The 17,141-nt window shown below is 54.3% G+C and overlaps 1 protein-coding gene across 2 annotated transcripts in view; it reads left to right on the top strand.

The window, feature by feature from the left end:
• The window catches only part of MAP3K15 (mitogen-activated protein kinase kinase kinase 15), a 123,063-nt gene that overhangs the window by 103,666 nt on the left and 2,256 nt on the right, over positions 1-17,141 (top strand). For both annotated transcript variants that reach the window (XM_045994893.1, XM_045994892.1), the window contains exons 18-25: positions 138-243; positions 9,423-9,580; positions 11,692-11,875; positions 12,633-12,792; positions 13,306-13,459; positions 14,166-14,351; positions 14,975-15,080; positions 15,951-16,164. In XM_045994893.1, coding sequence (XP_045850849.1) covers positions 138-243; positions 9,423-9,580; positions 11,692-11,875; positions 12,633-12,792; positions 13,306-13,459; positions 14,166-14,351; positions 14,975-15,080; positions 15,951-16,164 — 1,268 coding nt within the window. The remainder of the gene's footprint in view (positions 1-137; positions 244-9,422; positions 9,581-11,691; positions 11,876-12,632; positions 12,793-13,305; positions 13,460-14,165; positions 14,352-14,974; positions 15,081-15,950; positions 16,165-17,141) is intronic.

Below are 17,141 nucleotides of genomic sequence, written 5' to 3'. Positions count from 1 at the left end.
CCTGTCTGCAGAGGGCTCAGCTCAGAGAAGGGAAGGAGCTGAGCTCGGCCGTCCCCAGAGTGCCGAGCCTAGACTTGCTAGAGACTTGACACTGTTTCTTAAGATCCAAGGCATTTGATGTTCCTACTTTTCTACAGGGTGACAACGTTCTAGTGAACACCTACAGCGGAGTGGTGAAGATCTCTGATTTCGGCACCTCCAAACGGCTTGCAGGAGTGAACCCGTGCACCGGGACTTTTGCTGGTAAGTGGGCCAGGGCCAGGGCCGGGACCGGGGTGCAGGCGGCCGCGCTGGAGTCACGGTTCCTGAGCACAGTGTGGCCGGTAACGGAAGCTGACCATGTGTGGTCCCCAACTTCGGGGATTGGAACCTTATAATGGCGCACTGAGCCAGCGACCTGCGGCCACGAGAGTGCCTCACTGTCATTGTCTTCAATGGTTGGGTAGGTGGGGTGCTCCCCTTGAGGTTTTCTGAGAGTTTCTAACCAGTCAGTGAAAGAGCAGCATCTTTTTAAAGTTCATGTTGGGGCGCCTGGGTGGCTCAGTGGGTTAAGCCGCTGCCTTCGGCTCAGGTCATGATCTCAGGGTCCTGGGATCGAGTCCCGCATCGGGCTCTCTGCTCGGCAGGGAGCCTGCTTCCCTCTCTCTCTCTGCCTGCCTCTCTGCCTACTTGTGATCTCTCTCTCTCTCTCTCTCTCTCTCTCGCTGTCAAATAAATAAATAAAATCTTTAAAAAAAAAAAAGTAATTTAAAGTTCATGTTGTGAGTAATTCTGCATCACAGTGGAGCTCAGACAACTCGTGAGAGCGCTTTACTGGTCTGTCATAAAAACTGCCTGTTAGGGCGCCTGGGTGGCTCAGTGGGTTAAAGCCTCTGCTTTGGGCTCGGGTCATGATCTCAGGGTCCTGGGATCGAGTCCAGCATCGGGCTCTCTGCTCGGCGGGGATCCTGCTTCCTCCTCTCTCTCTCTGCCTGCCTCTCTGCCTACTTGTGATCTCTGTCTGTCAAATAAATAAAAATCTTAAAAAAAAAAAAAAAACCTGCCTGTTACCTACTTCGTTCTCGTACCTCGTGCTTGGATACGGTTACCTTTCCAAGGGAAGCTGATTGTTCTCGGGGGGATTGGTGGGGATGAGGGGTTGGACTTTCTTCTCGGTGTGTCCGTGACGGACCCACGGAAGCGGCAAGAGGGACAAGACTCTGAGCGGTCCGAAATGACCAGCTAGCTTTCCGTTTACAAGACCAGGGTGTCTAGTGGGGTTCCAAAAGCTACCGGTGGCTTTTTTTAAATTCCTGCTTAAAGGAACAGATCCCTGGAAGGAAGTACTGATTTTGAAAAAGGAAAGGTTTGTGGTCCCGTAAGGTATGATAAACGGATCACATAGATCCTGGTTGAGGGAATTAAACACTGCGTAGACTCTGCTGGTTCTGAAAGGAGCTAGGGAAGCGGCAGGGCCATTCTCTGCCCTCGGGGCACCGAGCTCTGGAGTGGGCAGACTTGGCTTGGCTTTAGTGCATAATGTCTCAGCTTTGAAAAACTTCTCCTCAACAAGGGATTTGTTGTATGACAACCGCTGGACGCCCACGGTGGAGACACATTGTGTATCTAAAGAGAACTTTGATTTCTCAGCAATGACGTTTCCGTTGTAACAGGGGAAGAGGTATGCGCACCTCAGAGTGGGAAACTGTCACTTCAGGGACTCCGCCAGAACCTTAGAGAGTGTGTTGAATTTTCATTTATTGTTTCTGATGTACAGATGCACGTATCAACGTGTGTGAGTATATATGTATGTATGACTGCCGTGTTTTTTAATTACCCTAACTGAAAATGACTTCTTTCCTCCTCTTTGGAAGCCAGCAATTAGCTTGGCAGTATGTAGCAAGAGGGTCTCTGATATGACAAGGAGTTATTTCAAAACATAAACCCTCTGACAATTTACCTCATAATTAGCATCCCCAAGGAGAAGAAAAAATTCAGAAAGAAAATGCATGTATAATCCATTATCGCATATATTTTCCCAAGTAATTGGCTTGAGGAGGCATGCATTCTGCATTGCAAAATAATGCAGGGGTGTTTGGGGGATAATAAAGAAGGGGTCTCATTTTGGGTAGGAAATTCCCCTGCATATCATTACTCTTTGCAACACAGAGCGGTTCTGTCCAGAAGTCTCAGCTGGTTCCTGCAGAGCCCCACTTAGATGCTTAGGGACATGGTGGGGCTTTTCCGTGCAAATGTCCGGAGGCTGGCAGAGCCTGGAAAGGAAACCAGAGGCTCAGGCAACTTGTGGCCCCGAAGCCTCCCTTCCTGTGTTCCTCTGAAGGGTTTTCATTCTAGGTATAAGCCAGCTAGAATGGGAGGAAGGGCTTTATGGCTAGAGTCAGCCCCCTTTGCTTCTGGGTTGTTGTTGTTTTTTTTTAACAGCTTTATTGGGGTATAAAATGCACGTGTTTGAAGTCCACAACCCACTGGTTTCTTATAAATTTTCCGAGTTGTACAGCCTTAGCCACGGTCCAGTTTTTGAACATTCCCATCACTCCAAAAAGGTCCCTGTGCCACCTGTAGTCATCCCCCGTCCCCACCCCAGCCCCACCCCAGAGGACACCGATGTCCTCTCTGTAGATATTCGTCTGCTCTGGAGAGCTCATACGGATGGAAGAGTGCGCAGTCCTATCTGTCCAGCTGCTGTCACTTTGCATGACCTGTTCCAGGCCCATCCACGCTGGGCCGCGTGTCAGTACTTCGAACCTCTGAATGGTATTCCGGGCTGTGGATAGACCGTGTTTTTGTTCATCCGTCTGGCATTCAGTGGTCATTGAGATTATTTCCGCTCTTTGACTATCGTGAATGATTCTGCTGTAACAGTCAAGGGCAAACCTTTGTGCAGACCTGAATTTCCGTCCCTCTCGGGTAGATGCCTAGGACTGGCTCTTGGGACAGGAACTCGGTCCCAGTCTGTGGCCGTGAACATCCTTGGTTCAAATTCTGGCTCATCCACTTGCTTGCTAGCTGTGTGCCTTGGGGCACGTTCCTTCACGTCTCTGTGCCATACGTAGCTTCTTCATAAATAAAATGGAGGTGCTCCCAGTACTACCTCAGAGGGATTTTATGAAGATCAAATAAGTTAATATTAGCGAAGTGCTTTGACCAGTACCTGACTCACAGCCAGTGCAATGGAAGTATTTGTTAATAAAATAAATACTAATTTATACTTAAAAGTCCCAGGTGATTAGGGCTGAGAGGAGCCTTTGAAAGAATCAGGTTTCTGTGGGTAACTAATATGTTCAACCTGTCCAACCTAGAGGCTGTAATCATAAAAGTCATCTCATCTTTTTTTTTCCAAAAGATTTTATTTATTTATTTGACAGAGAAAGACCAAAAGCACGGGGAGCAGCAGGCAGAGGGAGAGGGAGAAGCAGACTCCCTGCTCAGCAGAGAGCCTGATGCGGGGCTCGATCCCAGGACCCTGGGATCCTGACCTGAGCCGAAGGCAGATACTTAACCAACTGAGCCCCCCGGGCGCCCCAAAAGCCCTCTCCTCTTTGTCTCCCACTGCCCTCTACATCCTGTCCAGGGTAGGAGTCCTTTCCTGAGTCTGCCAACCATTCTGAGACAATGGAGAGAAAGTCTTAAGGGCCCTCGGAGAAGCAAACAGTCCGAATTGGGTCCTGCTGGTACACTTGTCAGCGCTCTGGTCCTCGTTCCAGGGACAGCGCTCTTCCCCTGTCGCGGCGGGGCTAGCAGCAAGTCAGCACGGAGTGTCGCCTTTTCTCCCCGGACTCCCACCTCCTGCCCTGCTGCCCAGCTGGGAACACTTCCCCGCGCGGTCCCTCTGAATGTAGCTCCCACGTCCTGGGCAGAGACCCGTCCTTTGGCCGACTGCCCGCTGCCCCCCACCGCTTTTAGTCCTTACATTGTGTTCACTCCATTTTTTTTTTCTCCTGAGGGATTCAGGCCATGGGAGATGGCCCTTGAGAAGGATTCCTTTTTAAAAAGACCCCAGGCGCACCTGGCTGGCTCAGTTGGTTGAGCGGCCAACTCTTGATTTCTGCTCAGGTCATGATCTCAGGGTCGTGAAATTGAGCCCTGCTTAGAGCTCTGCACTGGGCGTAGAGCCTGCTTAAGATTAATTTTCTCTCGCTCGCTCTCTCAAAAAAAAAAAAAAAAAAAAGCCCAGAACAGTACTTCTGCAGTGGGCCCCACGGCTGGTGTCCGTGGCTCATGCCTCTTTCCCCGACTCTCCAGAGGGTGCGGTGATAGCCCCAGACCTCACGGGCAGATGCTTTGAGCTGCTTTTCCTCCCATGGGAAACAGTCCCACGTGCAGCTCGCCAGCAGGGGACACACACACAGCTCTGTGAGGGGACCGGCCAGGAGCCATCAGAAGCTTTGGGGTAGGACAGAGTGTTGTCCCCTCCTACCAGGCCCTTCCTTGGGCAGGGCAACCAGAGTGGCCCCTGGGGCCCTAGGAAGCACCTTATTTCTCTTTTCTGTACTTCACTAATAGGAAACAGCTTTGAAACTTTGGGCTCGGGTTCGATATTTTCCAGGGCCTGTAGACAATGCTGATGCGCGACGGTCCTGAGCGAGTGCTGAGTTGCTGAGTCGCCACTGGGCACAGCCCTAACCCAACTCCTGTACTGAGAGGGCAGCTCCCCCCGGCACAGCAGTGTCTAAAGAAGTAGTTTTCAACCCCCCCCCCCCACCTCCAGACTCTCCTCTCTCCACCTTCTTAACCCCTTAATCCAGGTGGAAGGCCCCTGGGCTGGGGGCCCGCGTGTGAGGTGTGTAACCGGTTGTGCGAGACCCTCTCGGAAACGGACCTGTGGACGGTCTCTCGCCCGGTGCCATGGTGTCTGGCTTTTATCTCGGCATCTCGATCAAAACTTCTAAGTTATTGCCCTGCGCCATGCATTTTCTCCTGTTTGGGCAGTTGTCTGGGAGCCACCACTTGATTTCCTGTCCCCAGGGGCCTGGGTCAGTGCCTGCTGCTCTCCTAGCACCATGTTTTGAACTCTGCACCCCTGCTCGGGTCGTGGCTGGCTGGCCGATAGAGTGACCTGTGTGTGGGCACACTTTGGGGGGGACATGCACTTTAGAAAGGATGCGATGCCCTTAAGAGAGCCAGACGAAAGGCAAGCAAGTTTCCCAGCATTTCTGCATTGATCAGAGGCCTATCTGCCCTGCCCCACCGCACCCCGCCACACCCCGGCGGGCATTTTTACTTGGTTTCTCGACAAAGCCATTTTGGTGCAGCAGACGCACAGTGCTTGGGGACAGTCCCTTGACTACTTGAAAGAGTTGTGTGGCTCTGTCTCTGTTGGACGTTTACTATGAGTGGATGCTTTTTCTAGGAGTGTGGTAGTCAGTGAAACGGAGCACCCAGTTTTCTGTTACTGCTCTCCACCTTCCAGTTACGTGGGAGCGAGTCACATCGGGGCTTCAGAAATCCTTGCATCGAGTTTGCTTTTGTTCAGGCTGCGTTTGTTTCGCTTGTGCTCCTGCTGGATTCCTTGTATCTGTCAGCGATGTCATGGTGAATGGCTCCAGATGTGCAGAGAGAAGAGCTCAGTTCTCCCCGACCTTCTCCGAGCCTCATTTGTCTCCTGTATAAAGTGGGAATCACAGTAGATAGTGCCTCTGCGCGGCCTCACTGAGTTGTGAGAGTCACAGAGACAGCGCTAGGCAGTGATGTTCTGTAAGCTGTTGAGTACTAACAGGAAGTCAGGCCAGCAGTCTTCAAGATGGCCGCCAGTGACCTCCACCTCCTGCCGTTCACAGGCCTCTGTAATCCCCTCCCCTTGGACGAGGGCTGGACTTAGTGACTCACTTCTAATGAACAGATGAAAGCAGAGTGGCAATGTGTGACCTGGAGGCCAGGTCAGAAAAGAAGATGGCTTCCTTCTTGCTTGCTGTCTTGGGTCACTTGCCATGTCTTAAAGATCCCATGTGGTGAGAGACTAAAGCTTCTTTCCAAACCCTACCTGAGCTTGGAAGAGGATCCTCCAGCTCCATTCTGGGTTTCAGAGGACTACAGCCCAGCAGAGAACTGGGCTAGAGCCTCCTGAGAGACTCTGGGCCGGATCCACCCAACCCAGCTGTTCTTGGGTTCTGACCCTTAGACACTGTGTGAGATTCTAACTCTTGTTTTAAGCTCTTAACATGTTGGGGTAATTTAATTACATAACAATAAATAACTAATACGGACGTCATTGCTAAGTCCCAACCTTTATAAAGGGTGATGTTCACTGCATTTCCATACAAAGAAAGTCTCGAAATTTAGCATGAGGCCGACTTATCCTCCAGTTTTGAAACAGTTGTGCCAAAGTGGACAGGTATTCGACCAGTGTCAATAAACGATTGCAGTTTCGTTGAGTGATATTTTCCATGTTGCATAACTTTGTTAATGTATATTCCCTTGCTCTTTTAAGAATTAACTTTTAGTGATGCCTGGATGGCTCTGGTGGAAGACCATGCAATTCTTGATCTTGGGGTCATGAGTTCGAGCCCCATGTTGAGTGTAGAGATGACTTAAAAATAAATTTTAGGGGCGCCTGGGTGGCTCAATGGGTTAAAGTCTCTGCCTTTGGCTCAGGTCATGATCCCGGGGTCCTGGGATCGAGCCCCTCATCAGGCTCCCTGCTCAGCGGAGAGCCTGCTTCCTCCTCTCTCTCTCTGCCTGCTTCTCTGCCTGCTTGTGATCTCTGTCTGTCAAATAAATAAATAAAATCTTAAAAAAAAAAAGATTAAAATAAATTTAAAAAAATTAACTTTGAGTGATCATGTTAGCTGGCATCCAGGCCGGAAAATCAAAATCACCCCACTTATTTTTACAGAGAGAATTTAGTAGAAAGAACTGTTAACTGGGCCTGGGTTATCTGCCTAGGGCTTGAGGGGAGCACAAGGAAGGGTAGAATTGGAAGCTTTCAGGAGGGGATTACTGGATTGGAATCGGGGCGCGGCTTAGTATGAGGGGACAGAAAAGCTAGAAACTGGAGCCAAGCCCTGCTACTGGAGCCAACTGAGGATCCAAAGGGAAGCTCCCGCAGAGGAACAGCAGCTGATGTTGGGGAGCCGATAACTTCTTCCTCCTCCCTTGTAGGTACGCCTGAGCAGCCGCCATGGTTGTCTCGGGCTCTCTAGCGCCCCCTCGTGGCAGAGCCTAACAGGAAGCTGCGGCAAAGCAGAAATGTTTGCAGAGTCCCCAGGGCAGCCTCCTAGAGCAGAGCTGAGAGATAATAGCTTAATAAACAGCACCGTGAGTCTTTCCTCCATGAATGGCTTGTGAACTGGTCTGAGGGCACGTCCTCTGCCAAGGCCTCTCCCTTCACTATTCACAGCAGTACAAGCCTGGGAGGGGAGATTGTGTCACTGGAAGTTCCGTCCCCTGGGCTCTGGGATTTCCTAACAGTGCAGCAAGCACCATGAGCCTTTGCCCAACCCCGCAGGCAGCCAAACACTTCCCTACCAGGCTTTCAGCTTCAAAGACCAAAACCATCACTTGTGCCCTACTGATCTGTTGAGCCCATGAACCCAACCCAATTTATATTGAACCTTAAGTGAGTCTGACTTTTTTAAAAAATGAAATTAAAATTCTTTTCTTCAGTCTCACTAGCTATATTTGAAGGGTCCAACAGTTACCTGTGGCTAGCGACTACCACACTCAACTGCACAGAACATTGTCATTATTGCAGAACTTTCTGTGGGAGGCACCTGGGGGCTCAGTCCGTGAAGCGACCGACTGGTGTCGGATTTAGCTAAGGTTATGATTAGGATCTCAGTCTTGGGGGCGTGGAATCGAGCCCCAGGTCAGGCTCCACACCCGTGTGAAGTCTGCTTGTCCCTCTCCCTCCCCGCACTTGTGCGCTCACTTTTTCCCTAAAATAAATCCATAAATCAATCTTTAAAAAAAAAAAAAAAAGCATTCTGTGGGGCAGAGCTTTTCAAATGGTCACTGGAAGGAAAAATGCTAAAAGACATTGGCTCTTCAAGAGGAAGATAGCGTAGGTAACGTCCCCCATTTTTTTTTTTAAACCAACAAGTCCTTTGTTTTCATTGATTAAGATTCTGGAAACCTGCTTTGGTTGCGTGATCTTGAGATAGGCACTTCTCTGGGTATCCGTGTTCTCTGTCACGCCTTGGCCACCGTCCTCTGCGAGTTCGCTGTTTGTTATAAACCACATATAGTGTCTGTTGCTGTTGCTTTCCTCGGCCTTGGTTGCAAGAAAAACCTACGAGTTCACTCCTAGAGCCCTGATTGAGCTCCTGGGCCCCATCTCTGCAATCCCTCCTCCTTTGAGGGCTGCATCTGATCCCCAGCTTCCCTATGGCCCCCTCTGGTGGCTTGTGACCCACAGGAGAAAGTCCACAGCCAGAGCCTTCATCATACACTGCTTGCCATTCGGGCTGGCCCCAGGTCGCCACCTCCTTCATTTTCAATTTTCAGCTCCCTGCCCTGGGTGAGATTTCACTTGTGGTTCCCAGAACTCGCTCTGGACTTCACAACCTTGTGCCTCTGCTCGGGCTCTTCCCTTGGCCTGAGAGTCCTCCCATCCCTTTGTCTACTTCTTTGACCTTCACGGCAAGAGGCAAGTTCATGGGCAGCACCATCTGCCACTTACTGTGGATTTGCCTCCGCGTTCACGGCGTGGCCACGCTTTACTCGCTCGCTCCTGCCCAGTGATGGCCCGTGGCGGAGGCACAAGAACTCCTGGGAGTCCTCCAGCGGCAGCTTTTGGTCAGGAGCTCCCCAGCGGCCCAGCTGAACGGTCAGAGCTGCTCTTCGGAGACGGCCTCCCCACTTGTTCGTCCCCCGTCCTTTCCCACGTGCCACGTCGGCACTGAGGTTGCCGCTCTTTGTCCTTTGTCTGTATATGACAGACAAAGAGGTCCTTCGCTCTTTGTCCATCGTATACGTCTCCCCAATGAATCTCTCGTACGCCTGATCCTGCCTCGGCATTTACCTCTCAGAGAACCGAGCTGATCCAGATAGAGCCTTTCCTGACTGGGAGCAGGCAAACCCCAGCACGTCTTCCATCCACGTTCTCGGCCTCTGCTGCTCCAGGATCTGCTGGACTTTCCCACCATCGCCCGCTTGTCTCTCTCCTCCCCTGGGCGGCTCCTCGAGGTCGGGCACTGTGTTTCTCACCTTCTGTGTTTCCCCTCACCTGGAGCGCCCTACTGTGTGCTTGTTGGTTCGGGGCCCATTTATCCTTCCAGGAACCGAACAATCTTCTGTCGACTAGTAACAAAAGAAGGCACGTGGCATGTCTGATCAGAGACCGTGCGTGACCGCATCACTGACGCCGGAGAGCAGGCTCCATCGGTGGTTAGTGGGAGGGTTAAAGTTCACGCACTTGTTTACCAATGGTCCACTTAGATTTGTGAGCAGTGGGGTGCCCACGATCTTTATTTTTTTCCCCATAGGTACACTGCAGTACATGGCACCTGAGATTATCGATCAGGGACCTCGCGGGTACGGTGCCCCGGCAGATATCTGGTCCCTGGGCTGCACCGTCATCGAGATGGCCACCAGCAGGCCTCCGTTCCATGAGCTCGGCGAACCGCAGGCAGCAATGTTCAAAGTAAGACATGTTTGCTGATTGAGGTTGCTGGTATTGGGGAAATAACAAGCCAAAAGAAAATCCGCCACTCCAGAACCCTCTCCACGAAGGTGGAGGAGAAAACAGGGCTGTCACTGAGTAAGCATTGTATGAGGATGGGACAGCTGAGACAGAAAGGATGTGTCCCCTTCAGCCCAGCAGTGCTGCCCTTTACACCCGTGTTTGCAGAGGGAATGAGGACTAGTCCTCCCGTGCGCAGACTGGAGAGCACCACGGGTCACACTAGTGTGTCCAAGGGTGGGGGGGACCTGGCAATTGGGATGACCGTTTGCATTAGCTAATTGGCTTCATCCAAAGGAAAAATAAAGTTTTCCAATCTTTAAGACAGGAGAGGTAGTTTGGGGGCACCTGGATGGCTCAGTCAGTTAAGCATCTGTCTTCAGCTCAGGTCATGATCCCAGGCTCCTGGGTTTGAGCCCTGTGTCCGGGCTCCCTGCTCCACAGGGAGCCTGCTTCTCTCCCTGCCCCTCCCCCTGTGCACACGCTTGGGTGCACATGCATGCGCTTGCTCTCTCCCCCCATCTCCCTCTCCCTCTCCTCCTTTCTGATAAATAGGTGAAATCTTTGGATAAAAAGAAAAAGAAGGTAGTTTTGGAGCAAGTCATTACTTTCGTTAGATTCTTCCCTTCACGCCAAAACTGGGAGATGGGGATGTCTCTTCCTTGATGTCGGCATTTCCAGGAGTTGGCCCCAGGTCCTTGAAAAAGACATTCTTGGCAAGAGGTTTATTCAGCTTTTAGAAAGATTCACATGCCTCTCACAGAGACCAAGAACTTGAAATTACACGTTTTTTAAAGTGTTCTAAGAAAAGAGGGGGGGTCTCCCCTTATTTTCACCAGGGAGGATGAGGCCTCTTATTTTGAATGCGTGTTTGCCCTTAAACTGGGCAAGCCTTAAAGGCCACATGAGTCTGTGTTTGGAGGGCGGGTTTCTCACTGGGTTTTGAAGACGTGGGACTTTGGATAGCAGATGCTGTGTACTTTGTTCTAAAAGCCCTCCCAGAGCTGGCAGGCAGGGCACTGACAGTCTTAACAAGACCCTGAACTCCAGAGCTGGGGGACAGCAGTGACCTTTCCCGTCCTTCGCACTGGGCCGGGACGGGGCCAGCTGCAGTTTGGGAGGATCGAACCCGCGGTGGCGTGATGGAGAGTGGCGGGCGCTGAGGGAACCGGCAGGGCCCGAGCAGGGCGCAGTGAGGACACCCGGCGGCCCGGGGAGGCCGGGGTGAGGGTGAGGCATCTCTGAGCCACCACCACCAGGAGCTGGAAGAGGCGACGACTGAGCCACGGCAGGTTTCGGGGGGAGGGAGGCCCTGGCAGCAGCTCGAGTGAAGCCGGGAGAAAACCAGTGTCTGTAGTCTGAGGGCACCGCGTTTGTGGCCCCCGGCGTGAGAGCAGAGCATCTCTGGAGGCAAGCTGCTCCTTTCTTCTCGGGGCTCTTGAGAATTTCTGGCTCTGGCCCCCTCGGGCCGTTCCCTTCCTGCTCCTCAAGGGAGGGGCGCCCCCTGTCAAGTGTCCTGCATCTCCCATCTGGGGGTTATATTCCATCCGGCGTTTCGTGTTCTCAAAATGTAAAGCTCGACCTAAAAACTTGTATTTGATTGTGGCCAGAACAGTTAACGTGAGCTCTGCCCCCTTAATAAGCCTGAAAGCGCACACCGCGGGTCTGCCGGGTCCAGGGCTGGAGTCCAGAACAGTGTTCTCGCCGCTACCATCCTCTTGTTGAGCCGAAACCTTGTGGCCCACGCTCAGTCACTCCCCGCTCCCCCGCCTCCAAGCCCAGACTCTGAAGCCTCCCTCCCTGCTGGTCTCAGGGCTCCAAGAGGACAAGGTCAGAAGCCCCAAGACCTCTTACGGCCTCGGTTCTGAAACTCCTCTGATGCCACTTTCCCTGTGACCTGCTGGGCACGGCCAAGGCCAAGGCCCGCAGCCAGGCGGGCACGTCAGTGACAGTGGTCTCGGCCGGCCCCTGGAGCATGGCGGGGTGCGGGGAGGAACTCGATATTGAAGGCTTGTGCACCTGGGTGTGCTGAGGCCTCACAGTCTCATCGCTCACCTCTCCCCTAAATGCAGGTGGGGATGTTTAAGATCCACCCTGAGATTCCAGAAGCCCTTTCCCCAGACGCCAGAGCCTTCATTTTATCCTGTTTTGAGCCTGACCCCCACAAACGTGCCACCGCGGCCGAGCTGCTCAAAGCGGGTTTCTTAAGGCAGGTGAACAAGGGCAAGAAGAACCGAATTGCTTTCAAGCCGGCAGGTGAGGTGTCCCCGGACAGCCGGGGGCGGGGATGGGGGGCGTCCCGGGGCAGGGTGATGCCCGGGCTCCTCTGTCACTGAGCACACCGAGCTCCCGCGTGGCGCCCATGGCGGGAAGAGCGGCAGGGACGGGAGCAGCGGCTGTGGGAGTTGTCCCACCCCAGCCAGCGAATGGCCCTTGATTTCCTGACAGGTGCAGGGAGCCCCTCAAGTGACAGCAGTACGCCCCCGTGGTAAAGTTGTTCCTCTGGGATTGTGCCGAGGAGGGAGGCACAGAGGTTGCCCTGGCTGGGGTTTGGGGTCTTCCCTGCGTGCAGGACCTGGCCTCCCCCCGACCCCGTGCTGCCCCCGACCTTGATTAAGGAGCACATCGGGGAAGTTTGCCTGTAGCAGCTGTCCCCCAGGTCACAGAAGCCAACGGACCCCTTCTAGGGCAGTGAGTCCTACCCAACAATGACATAAAAATGGCCTTTGCCAAGGAAGCTGTTTAGTTTCTGGCTGGTATGGATGGAGTCAGAAGCCAGGACACAGAGGCTCAGCGTCTTACTCCCAGTGTGGCTCGCTGTGTCAGCGTTTCCTGTGGGCAGCCTGGAAGCGCAGCCTATTTCGGACCCGCTGGAGCGGAGCCTCCATTTCAGGGCCCCCTGGGTGATGGACTGGACCGCCCCATTAGAGCAGCACAGACTTAACGGGCCCCTGCATGGGTCACCTGGCCTGAGGGGCTGTCTGAGACCCCCCCCTTCTCTCTCCCCATACAGAGAGTCCCCGGGGCACCGCCCTAGCCCTGCCCATGCCTGGGGAGCCCGTGGGCAGCAGCAGCAGTGAGCATGGCTCTGTCTCCCCGGACTCTGATGCCCAGCTGGATATCTTCTTCGAGAAGGCCCGGACACCTAAGCACCGGCTCAGCCACCTGCTCAGGTACGGCCCACCCCTTCTCTCCACTCTGGGCCTCTGAGGGGGTGCTTGCATTCACCGGGGGCCAAATACCTCCCAGGTCAAAACCAGGCAGCCACCAAGGGCTTTGGCTTGCTTCCTGCGCCATCAGTAGGCCAAAGGTGCAGGCAAGGAAGGCAGTGGGCTGAACATTCACTGCAGCCACTTACATAACTCTCCCTCCTCCCTCCCTCTCCCTCCCCCTGCTACCTTCCTCCACACTTCTCCTGATCTCCTATCCCCTTTGCCCCTCCTCCCATTATCCCCTTAATTGTCCCCTTATTCTCTCCCCCTTCTCCCCACCCCGCCTTTTTCCTCCCTTTCCCAAAACTGGTGCTCCTCGGGTTAGAAAAAAACACCGCATCTCTCTTCCATCGGACTACAGTTTCGCCTTGGTAGGGACAGCGGGGAAGCCCCCCTTGGCCCCTCCCCCATAGCATCCAACCCTGGAGACTTTGTCCTGGGACGCACACAGTTGTCACATGTGTTTGTCCGCAGTGTTCCCGATGAAAGCTCAGCCTCGTCCCCAGAGGACAGGGACCCGGGCCTCTTCCTGCTGCGAAAGGACAGCGAGCGCCCTGCCATCCTGTACAAAATCCTCTGGGAGGAGCAGAACCAAGTGGCTTCCAATCTGCAGGAGTGCGTGGCACAGGTAGGGCCAGGTCAGGGGAGAAGCTAATCCCGCCCCCTCTGCCCGGGGCCAGATCCTGGAACAGGTCCCCGGAACGTTCGCGCAGTCCCAGTAATGACCATAAGTATTTCCCAACGACCTTCCCTCTTCCAACAAGACAAAAGAAAATAGGAAGGAAAAAAAAAAAAAAAAGTCCCCTGAAGCCTGAATTTGCGGAACACTGCAGTGAACCCAGCCTTGGATGGAGCGGTGCTGCCCCCTGGTGGAAAACAAGCCAAATGCAGCACGAAGCTCAGGGGCTCCCTGCTTTTGCCCTTCACTCATGTGAATCCCCGGTTTTGAAATACCAGCTGCCGGACAGAGTTGTCCTCAGAAGCTGGGAGAGCAGTTGCTTTGTGGAGAAAGGTTATGGATCAGAATATCTGCATTTTAACTAACTTTGGAAGCGGGAAGTTCTTTTTTTAGGAAGAGGCCATTTGCCCTTCTGTGAACTAGGCCCTCTAACAAGGAGGGGCGGGGCAGTTGCACAGGGTTCGACAGGAGGATGGACCCATTCCCAGAGGGGTTTAGTGTGTGTGTCTCCCAGTGAGGAGAGGAGCCACCTGAAAAACAATAGGGAATTCCAGAAACAGACCCCTTCTCACCTGGGTGCTCACATAATAGTTGTTGGAACTCCCCTCCCTCTCTAATTTAAAGTGACTTTGGTGGGGGGCGGGGCGGCAAGCAGAGTTCGGAAGACTTGCAGCTCTCGGTTGGCCACATCAAGCAAATAATTGGGATCCTGAGGGACTTCATCCGCTCCCCGGAGCACAGAGTGATGGCCTCCACAATATCAAAGCTGAAGGCGGACCTGGACTTTGACAGCTCGTCCATCAGTCAGATTCATCTGGTACTGTTTGGATTTCAGGATGCTGTAAGTGTTCTGTCTGGCCCTAGAGAACGTGCTAGAAGGCAGGAAGCCCACTGAAGTGGCTCAAAGCGAGGACCACTGAGTTCAGTTACCATTTTCTGCCATAGTCCCTGTTTCGTCTAACCTGCTTACACCTCAGCCCTTAGTTTCAGGAGTTCCTTCTGAACCCAGAGTAGGCAGGTACAGGTAAGGAGAGCGGAAGAGCAGGACTTCGAGGACTTGGGGGCGGGTGGCATCTGCTGGCTGAGGTGGTAGGGGGTTTAAGCTTACGTGTCTATGCAAACAGATGTGAGTTGTGGCTGGCCTGCCCCCGGGTCTGGTCCAGCTCTGTGTCCCACGCCCCAGCGGAGAGCCCGACCTTTCAGAGGTGCTCAGGAAATGCTCCTTGAATAAACAGTGAAGAGGCCCGGGGTGGGAGATGCCATCCCCGCTCGGGCCCCCAGACCCAGCGCGGCTCAGGGACAGCTTGCAGGAAGCCTCTGTCTGGAAGAGACAGGAAGTCAGGCAGAAACACAGAGCAGTGTGGTTGACATTTTATTTCAGAGTAGAAGTTAACTAGAATGAGTAAAAACTCCTCTTTCTTACAAGGACCACGGACCAGAAATCTGGATTTTTGTGATTTGCAGGTAAATAAGATTTTGAGGAACCACCTAATTAGGCCCCACTGGATGTTTGCGATGGACAATATCATCCGGCGAGCAGTGCAGGCCGCGGTCACCATCCTCATCCCAGGTAAGTGCTGCCTGTTGGGTCAAGGTCAGGCTCAGGCTAGGGAAGAGACCACCAGTACCCTCTGCAGTCTGCAGTTGTTTCCTCTGTCCCACCGGGGCTGTGTACTTCCCTGCAATTCAGTAAATGCTAAGAACTTCCGGAGCCCTACTTAGGTGCCCTCCCGGCATTGCCAAGGAGCCCGCGTGGAGACGGAGCTTGTGATCTGAGAGAGGGAGCCCGGGCCTGAGGACCAGGGTCCGGCAGGCCGCCCTCTCACATGCTCGGAACGCCGACCGGAGGCTTGAGTTAGTGGCTCCGTCTCCTGGCCGACTCCTCCTGTGGTGGCTCAGGCGGTTGTACGTTGTACTCTCATTCGTGAAATGTCAGAGCAGCGGAAGGCCCAGATTCGCTCTCCTGTGCTGACTTCATCCCAGGGAGGGAGGCTCCGGGCGGCTTCTGTTGACGCTGCCGCTGGCTCTCGACTTGGCTCCCTCCCTGTCCTGGAGGCTTCCGCACACGTTCTGTTCGGCTTCCCCGAGGAGCTTGTTAGACCCCAGGACCTCATTCCGCCCCGCTCCAAGCAGGTGCCTTTCTTTAGTGGGAAGAACCCAGGCCCGGTAGGAAGCGTGCTTGTACCTTTTCAAGACTGCCCTTGCGTGATTTAACATCAGCCTCCGTTTGGTCATCTATAAACTGGGGGTGATCATGTTTTCACTGCAGAGAACGGAGCAAAGTCGTCTCCTCCGCACTGAGAACGCCAGCTGTCCCCTGGTGGAGCGTCACACCGGCCAGGCCGGCCTCCGAGCAGTCTCGTGTGCTGGCACCGGCCATAAGCGACACTGCGCCCTGGCCTTGCCTAACCGTGCTCCTCTCTCTCCCATCCTCTGGCAGAGCTCCGGGCCCACTTCGAGCCTGCGTCGGAGACCGAAGGGGTAGATAAGGACACGGACGAGGCAGAAGAGGACTATGCCCAGGCAGACCTGCCTGGCCGGCAGGCACATGAGCCGTTCAGAGGGAGCAGCCCCCCGTCAGCGGGTGCCCCCCAGCAGCTCCAGCACCAGCACCTGAGCCTGCAGCTGGGCGAGCTCAGACAGGAGACCAACAGGTGGGCAGGGGTGGGACGATCACCGGGGCCAGTAAGGGACTCTGTGGCCTTGCTGAGGGTCCCTCCCCCGACCCCGAGAGAGCCGGTCTCTTTTAATTCACTTCCTGGGGGGACTTGTGAAAACCCAACCCGCCGGCAGAGCAGACTAGACAGTGCTGGTGGGCTGCCTCGTGGCCCGCTCACGGCCCGCTCACGGCCCGCTCACGGCCCACGCCGCTGAACAGAGCAGGGAGACGCGGCGCCGGGTGTGCGTTCGCGGAGGGAACGTTGTGTACGCGCTGGCGAGCTCTGAAGCAGGACCTTAGGCAGATCTGATCCTTTTGAGAGAGACCTAGTGTTTGTTTTAAATTTTGAGAGACCTGGAGTTTCCACTAAAAGGTAGTGGGGGCAAAATTTTGAAAGCTCTTAAGGTCTGACAAATGCGGAAGTTGATAGACTTTGCACCGGGAACATTGCCCCGGAGGGTTCACGATCCCCAGTGTATGAACTGTCACCTGCGGGCTCAGTGGCTCTTCCCCGGCACTGCTGACGGCCCCTCTGCCGCCTTCCGCTCTCGGTAGGACTAACAGCCGGCCGCGGCCGCAGGTGGCCGACACACACGTCCTTCCTCCACGGCCGCCGGGCCCTAGCTCACGGACACACGGGCTGCGGTGGTGTCTCCCACCCCGGGGGGTGGTGCCTGGGGGCCCCGGCTCGGTCCTGAGTGTGGGAGACCAGCGCCTGCGAAGCACTTAGCATAGTCCCGGGTTCCGTCAGTGTCCGCAGGCGTAGTCCTCCTGCTGGCGGTCATCTTTCTGCCGCCGCCCGCCGCCGCCGCCGTCAGAAGCCGGGCTGCCACACCAGCTCCTCCTGGCAGGGTTTCCTGATCACCCTCAGGACATCTTCTGGCTCATGATACATTTTGAGACCAAATATGCCCGAGCCCTGAGTGCTGGTCTTTGTTTTCAAGGGGAGGAAACACGAGGGAGGGGCCCAGG

Source organism: Meles meles, chromosome X, assembly GCF_922984935.1.
Source record: "Meles meles chromosome X, mMelMel3.1 paternal haplotype, whole genome shotgun sequence".
Classification (NCBI taxonomy): Eukaryota; Metazoa; Chordata; class Mammalia; order Carnivora; family Mustelidae; genus Meles; species Meles meles.
The sequence above is the reverse complement of the archived record's forward strand: the minus strand, read 5'-3'. Positions and strand labels throughout refer to the sequence as shown.